Source organism: Aptenodytes forsteri, unplaced genomic scaffold (genome assembly GCF_000699145.1).
Source record: "Aptenodytes forsteri isolate BGI_AS27 unplaced genomic scaffold, ASM69914v1 Scaffold142, whole genome shotgun sequence".
Classification (NCBI taxonomy): domain Eukaryota; kingdom Metazoa; phylum Chordata; class Aves; order Sphenisciformes; family Spheniscidae; genus Aptenodytes; species Aptenodytes forsteri.
The window spans coordinates 3,650,709-3,658,367 of record NW_008794598.1 but is presented as its reverse complement, the minus strand read 5'-3'; the positions used below and the strand labels follow the sequence as shown (position 1 = coordinate 3,658,367).

General features: G+C 59.9%; 1 protein-coding gene across 1 annotated transcript; it reads right to left on the bottom strand.

The window, feature by feature from the left end:
• Positions 1 to 3,081: 3,081 nt before the first annotated feature.
• REN (renin) lies at positions 3,082 to 7,107 on the bottom strand. The gene is given in 8 exon segments (XM_019470352.1): positions 3,082 to 3,243; positions 3,656 to 3,754; positions 3,864 to 4,008; positions 4,606 to 4,728; positions 5,958 to 6,163; positions 6,334 to 6,452; positions 6,670 to 6,793; positions 6,967 to 7,107. Coding segments are annotated over 8 exon segments (1,119 nt in total).
• Positions 7,108 to 7,659: the final 552 nt, after the last annotated feature.

Genomic DNA, 7,659 nt, shown 5'->3' with positions numbered 1-7,659 from the left:
CCCCCCCCCCCCCCCCCCCCCCCCTCTTTGGGGTCTGGGATAAAAAGGATGGGGATGCCGCGCATGAGATGTGCCCCAGGATGCGGTGGCAGCATTCCTGGGCTTTAGGACGGACGTGGCCCCTCTGAACCGGCCTCTCCGGCCCCGCTATCATCTCACCCACCAAGCGCCGACCCCCGTAGGGGATTTACGGGTGGGCTGGAGAGAGGTTTGATCGTTAAAGATAGAGCACGACTCGCCCGTTGGCACAGCCCCACCGCTGACACCGCTCCAGCCCGGCTTCATTATCAGAGGAAATAACAACTGCACGTGGCTCGGAGCGGAGAATGCCCCCTCCAAAGTTTACAGCTGGCTGTGGCTGAAACCAGCTAAATGGACCACAGAGACCTGGGGAAAATCATTTAAGGAAAGGGAAAAAAACAAACCAGCCAGTTCCCCGTGTTTCTAAATATAGAGCGAGCTCTGTCCGTTTTAATAGGATGGTCATAATTGCTCCCACCGCTTTGCTGGGCTGAGTGTGGCCTAATTGCTCGCCCATAACAATCACAAGCGTTAATACGGGGCAGTTGTGGGTTAGCGGTGCCTCCCAGCCAGGACTGCGCAGCAGCCACCAGGAAATTGCCCTGGCACAGGCGATTAGAGGTGTTAATAGGCTGGCTTAAGGGGCCCAGGAGCAGCACCGCAAGCAGCCCAGGCATTTTTCCCTCCCGTTGCTTGAAACCGCTGTGCTGAATAAGAACAGGACTGGATCCACAAAAACATCCTATTTTAGGCCAGCCTGACCATTTTCCAGCTTGGGGGCTATAGGCAAAAGCCATCATAGGGGCTTAAGTCACCTGGTGCTTTTTCAAGCTCAGATCCACTTGAGTCTTCTCCAGGCCAGAGCCTTTGCGGTGTAGAATAGGGCAGAGGAGGCTTAGTTATTTCCAGCTGGAGAGTTTCCCCGAGGTAGGAAAGGAAGGGGAGAAGCTTGCCAGCATCTCTGTACAGCTAGAAGGTTGCGGAGAGGCCGGGCTGTAGCTCCGGCGCTGACCTGTGCAGATGCCCCCTTGGCCGAGGGTCTCTGGGCGGCTCTGCCCGCCCTCCCTCCCGTGCCCTCCCTGCCTGTGCTGCCGCTGCTTCCCAGCCCCTGGGGTTTCCTGTGCTGATGAGCAGCTGCCTGGAGCGCCCGGGTGTGCTCAGGAAACGCTGGATGAAAGCGAGATATGCTGACCGCTGGGGCCCCTTCCCTCCACCCCCAGGCCCCGAAGAGCCGTTGCTACTGCTCTCCTCGCCCCCGTGTTGGAGGTGATGGATCAGTGCTGCAGAAGGCGATGGCAAGAAAGAAGTAACATCGTTGGGTGCCTTGAATTTCCCATCCCCGGAGACCCAGGGTTGTGCATCCCAACTTTAAGAGGTTTAAATGCTACGCAGCTGCACAGACCCTCCCAGGAGGGACAAACATCCGCTTAGCCACATCCTTTCTGCTGTAAGGCTGCGCTGCCGCTCCATGGGGCAGGGCAGGGGACGAGGTGCCGCGCTGGGAGGGAGGGCTGGCGAGCAGAGCGGAGGCTGCTGCCTACCTGTCTGGAAAGGTCACGCAGCAGCAGCCATGTTGGTGCTGGCAGGAGCATCGCTCTCCCGAACATCCCTGCAGCCGTGCCAGCCAGGCAGCTCGTGTCAGCCTGTGCTTCGGGCAGCACTGGGAATTCGTCAGCAGTCATCACCGGTGGCAGAAATGAGGATGAGAAGCTTCTGCGAGTGATTGCACTCAGATGGTGGCTTGCTCCAGGCTCTGCTCCAGAAGCCCAAGCGTTGTGCTCTGCTGTACAGGCACGTTTCCCAGGGCTCGGCTGTGGATCACGGCACTCACAGCACCTGAGCTGGTGGAACTGGAGATGAGAGCGTGTTGCAAACTGCTTGGCATTGGGGAGAGCTTGGATTCGCAGCTGCTGGGCTGTAACTTGAAGCACTGCAGCTCTCCCGCAGAACTGGAAATGTCGGCCTCCAGCTGGGAGTACTGGTCTGCCCCTCCTGCCGGGCCAGCCGGCACGGGGCTCGCAGCTCCAGCACGCTCCTGCTGAGCATCTCCACACGTGGCCAGGACAGAGACAAGCCTCTAGTTGTTAGCTCGAGCCAGCGTGGCAATGAAAACAGATCCAGGCACTGGGGCAGCAAGAGCTGCCTTCCTGGTGGGACAAAGTCAGTGACCCTTAGTCAGACCTGCAGGCACCTTCCCCTCCCTAAAGAGCAGCAAAGCAGATGTACAGCCCTGTCCCTCTGTCCCCAGGGGTGCGACCGGTGGTCCTGAGCCCCCCATGGGAAGGCAGGTCGAGGCATGGGTAGCCCACGCAGCAGCTCGAATCCTGCAGAAAGGGCTTGTTTGCTGTTTGAAAAGACCCTGATATGCCTGCATGTAGATGCTGTGGTGCTAGCTGGGAGGCTATTTCACTCTTCTGAAACAGGGAAGGACATAAATGCAGTGTCTGCTGTGGTGAATCCTAGCAGGGGAACACTTGTTGTCCAGTTCTCTTAATAAAAGTGTCTGATCTCTCCCCTCTGCAAGAATAAGTATCCACTCAGTGTCCTGTTGCTCTGAGATTGTTTAATATTAAAGTCATGGAGAGGGGTAGGGTTAACACCAGCTAAAGCTATCATTAAACACAGCCAGATTATTTTTCTCCCATTCAAAGAATAACACAAACTGTAACAGATCACCCCTCCTCCGTACGTCTGCAACCTGCGAGCACCTCCATGCCAGCAGCGATCCACTGCATGCCAGGTGCTCTATTGCACATCACCCTAAAAGTCCCTGGAGGTGCAACTCCGGACACAGGATCCCGCTTTGATTTCCAGACTGAACACGCTTACTAGAAGATACATTTAAGGCTCAGTTCTCCCCTGCAGCAGAGATTCTCGGGAAGCAGAGCGGGGGTTTTGGAGTGGGAGAAGGCGAGGTTTTGCAGTTGCTTCAGTAAAGAGAGGAGGTGGCTGAGCTGTAAGGAAACGCTGTTCTCTCTTGCACTTCAAATCGTTTCTTCTTGGTGGTACTTTTGCCTCCAGGCTGGTTCCCCTGTCCCTCTCCCCAGCCCCCCCCGGATGTCAGCGGGCCGTGGCAAAGCCGATGCGGTTGTTGCGCCGGTCGAATTTGGTGTAGTAGTGCCCAATGAAGCTGGCGCCCAGGATCCAGAGGGGACCAGCCGGGGGTGGGATGTCCAGCCCCGAGAAAGCCACCACGCAGACGTCCTCCCCATACTGGGATTGCTGCAAAGAGGAGGAGACCCACGTGGTGATGGAGGTGCCAGGAGGGAGATCTCTACTGCAGCGTGCCCGAGGAAGGGCTGTGATCCCCAGCTCAACACCCTCTGCTTGGCCTCGACATTCCTTCCTCCAGGAAGGAGGATCCCTGCCTGTCTCTGCTTTTGGCTGCTCACCCCAAATCTCCCCAAAACCACCTAAGGAAGCAGCGACGGGTTGCTCTGGCTCATCTGGACACCGCTGCCAAACAGGAGGGTTCGGGAAAAAACAAGAAGAGTCATTCTGCCGCTTTAGGGGAGCCAGGAGGGCGCAGGATGCTCCAGGAGAGCTGCACCCCGAGATGCACCGCTCTCCCCAGCAGAAGGACCCGGCCTGGGGAGAGCCACCCTCCCACCCCACACGGAGGGATGCAGCTTACCCGAAGGATGTAGGCTGAGCCGCTGAGCGCATAGGCCTTCCCACCCAGGTGGAAAGAGATGTTGGGCAGCTGAGGGACTCGGTCACAGTCCACCACGTACTGCAGGAGGAGGAGACAGCGCTGAGCCTGTTTGCTGGGGTAGAGATGGGCTGGGGTACAGGCAGCGAAGGGGCAGGGACACAGAGTGGGGCAGAGGGGGTTTGCTCACCTCTCCTTCGGCCATTTCGGCTGCCCCGATGGCTTTCATCAGCACGGAGACAGGGCCGGCTGGGCCGGTGATGTAGGATGCTCCCGTGTCGACAGCCACTGAACAGCCTTCCTTGCAGAACAGGATTTCAGCCCCTACAGACACCCTGGAGCGGGAGGGGAGAGGGGTGACCCCGAGTCTCCCACATTAGCTGCAGCTCAGCTCCCAGGGCTGCGTGTGCCCATGGGGGAGTGTGCCACATCTTTGTCCAGAGAACACTGGCCAAGCAGAGCATGTGCTGCTCCTAGTGCCTCTGGAGTACAGACCCTCCAGGCGCACCAGGAAGCCTCCCTTCAAGCTTCTCGAATGTGAAAGCTAAGCTTCATCATGTGTGGTTTTTATTTTTTTACATTAAACAAAGCAGAATTGTTTCAGTGCCTGACACTCCTTCTGCAGGACTAAAGGGGGTTAAATTCTTCCACTGCGGCTTCCAAGTTGAATCAGCCCACAGTGCCACCCCCTCTGCATTCCCCAGCTCTGATCCTGGCTCCTTGCTGAGCATGGAGATGCAACTCTGTGCTGGAGGAACCGACCCCGCTCCCCTCCAGAGGGGAAGGCATCCACCAGCAAGACCGAGTGAACACATGCCTCCGTGGACCACCTTCCCCAGCACCCAGCAAGCTTTTCCCAGGCCCACCCTCGCACACCCAGGGAAGTCTGCAGGATGCGGCCGGTGCTGTGCAGAGGCAGTCCCTGGCCTCACCCCTTCATGCTGATCTGCCAGTAGCCGCTCTTGCTGACGTTCAGATAGTGGAAGTCCCCGGTGTAGTAGGCTGGGTCACTGCCTCCAAGGATTATTTCCCCCCCAGGTTTCAGAGGAGCGTTCCTAGGGTGCAAAACACAGTGGAGTGATTCCCCCTCGGCTGCTGTCCCTGAAAAAATGGGGAGAAGGGACCAGCCCCGGCCGTGAGGCTCTGCTGACCCGGTTAGCAGTGGCAGAGAGCAAGACGGAGCAGAAGAAACCCCGAGTTAGTGCACAGGGTGCAAGAGCCCGCAGGAGAGGGGTGCCACATGCTGAGGTCTCCGAGCAGGTCGGTGCTGGCTCCTGCACGGGGCAGGCGTGCTGGCAGAGCCCGGTGCGGGGCTGATGCAGTGTGTGAGCTCCTATGGACCAGTGCCCAGCTGACAGCGCAGGGCAGGGCTCGCCTGGGGCTGGCAGTGGGAGCAGGGTCTGCTGCCCGGCCCCAGGGTGCGCGGGTGACTGTTAGTGGGTGCTGCCTTGAGAGCACTCGTGCTTTTCGTCTTCTTACTTCGAAGCTCTGCAAAGAGAGAGATGCTCCATAAGCCTGTGGTCTGAGGGCGGCTGTGTCCCCGGGGTGCCGAGGGGACCCAAGCGGCACTTGGACGAGGCTGCAGTTGCAACCAGCATCGTTAGGCTTTGTTCGTTATTGATGGATCCACCTTCAGTGGAGGTAAAGAGCTACCATGCCTGCTTTAAGCATGCATTTGTGGGGCTGTTTGTCACCGCACATTGCCAGGCTGCTGCACCTGGGGCCAGTGGGGAGTGGTGGGGCCGGGGGGCAGCGTTCCTGCTCTGCCAGGACGGGCCCTCCCGCTGCTCCTGTGGGTTTTGGTGCTGCTGGGAGGAGGGATGCTGGGGCACAACAGTTTTGGGGCAAGAAATGAAAGGAGGTTTGCCTGCTGGTGTAGGTTTTTCTTCAATAGTTTTTTTTTTTTTTTTTTTTTTTAATTTTGCCAGTAGATGAAACACTAAATCCACTCCTGGCTGTGATTGCTCCAGCCCCACTAGCAGAGCTGGTGACTGTGCAATCTGACAGTGACAAACGAGCGGGGAGCAGCCGCTCCCAGCCTAGGCACTCCCTGCCCAGCAGATCCAGATAAGCATCCACCTGGCTCTGCCTCTTGTGCTGCCTCATTCCACCCCAGCTCCTCCAGGCATCCTCCACATGCCCGTGCCCTCCACCCCACCCAAGGTCCTGCAGCCCCAGCCATGGCTCTTTCCCAGTCCTGAGACGCAAACCCAGCACCGCCGTGGTTGCAATGCCCATGCCCTGCAAAACAAACACCTCCCCAGCCCCGGCGCCTGCTCCCCACAAGACTCACCGGCTGTAGTAGACGGAAAACACATCCTCCTTGAGGATCTGCTGGGAGAGGATCCGGTCGAAGACGGGGGTGATGCCGTCGATGGCCTGGCTGGGGTAGCCCATCCCCAGCACCCCGTCAAACCTGGCAAAGATGAAGGGGAAGGCAGGCAGCGCCGTCGCCTCGGCAAAGACCTGGATGATGGGGATGTCTGATACCTGGGGAAGGGCACAAGCGTCCTTGCAGGGAGCTGGGGGGCTAAATCCCCCAAAGAGCCCCCTTACTCTTGGGTAACTGGGGATGCTCTTATGGGGGAGCAGAACCACTCGTGGGCGTCTCCTTGCTGAGCCAGCGGCTCCAGGTCTGCGAATTCAGGGCACGCACTCACCATGACGATGTCCTGGCTGAGGAAGCCTTTGACGCTTCCCGTTCCATAGCGGATAGCGAAGCCCGTGCCGTTGGCTATGTACGTCCGCGACTTGGAGGAGTCGTAGCGGCTGTGGGATACTGGGGAGAGGGAGAAGGTGCATCAAAGAAAGCGAGGGAGGCGGCGACGGCAGGACCGGCTACGGGTCTCTGCTCCCCCAGCCTCCGTGGGATGATGAACCCACCCTGCCCCAGTGCCAGGGGACCGGACAGCAGCAGAGCCCGCTGTGCAAAGGTAACCCCCCCCCAGCCCACTTTGAGGAGCCCTCCAGGTGGAGGGACATGTCCCCGTACTCACTGCAGGCGCTGTAGAGGGGGGAGCACTTGTAGGATGGCACCCACAGGTTGGCCGAGCCCGTGTCGAAGACCACCTTGAAGGTCTGCGTGGGGGTACCGATGCTGATCTCGCCGAAATACTGGGTCTGGAAGAGGCACGGCATTGGGCAGCATCACTGGGGTCACGGCTCAGACAGGAGAGGGGGTTTACGCAGACCCGAGCCCTTGGCAGCAAATGCACCGTGGGGTGCAGCGGGTGGGACTTGCGGGGTGCGGGGCCGTGTTGGGGTGACAAGCCCCCACGTAGGGAGAGACTCACGTCCAGGTAGTTAGTGAGGAGGGTGGGAGCCGTCCCGTTTCTGGGGCCGGCCACGCCGCTGCGTCTGCTCTGCCTCAGCTCGGGGAAGACGTCCGACACCTTCACGCCCATCTCCTGCAGCGTCTGGCGGATGGAGGGCATCCTCTGCAGCGCGATCCTGCCGGGGGGCGAGGGCAGGGCTGGGGGGCCGGGGAGCACCCCTCAGCTCCCTGTCACCCCCCTCCCCCCCCCAGCACTCCTGCCTTAGGAAATCCAGCTGGGTGGCTCTAGATGGCAGCAGCTCCCCGCAGCACCCCGCACCGTGGGGCTGCCAGCCGGGCCCCGGTGGGTCCCGCTCCCACGGCACCCACAGCCCCGCACCGGCCCCGGGGGGGGGGGGATGCACCACAGCCCACCCAGGGCAGGGAGCCCATGGGGGCTGGCTGCCGCAGGAGGCATCCACCGACACCAGGCAGCCACCCACGGGCTCAGCCCAGCCCCGCGCTCGACTCATTTGCTTTGCAGGTGAAACGCTTCGTCTTGGCCTCCTTGGTTATTTGGGAGACAGGGGTGCTGCTGAGCCATGCGGTGCTCGAGGGGAGAGAGGAAGAGGAGCAAGGAAGAGCAGGTGTGCTAGCACAGAACAGAAAAGGAGGTGGAAGGGGGTTTCCCAGCACGGCTAAAGCAGGCACCGCGGGAGGAGAGTCCGTCGGT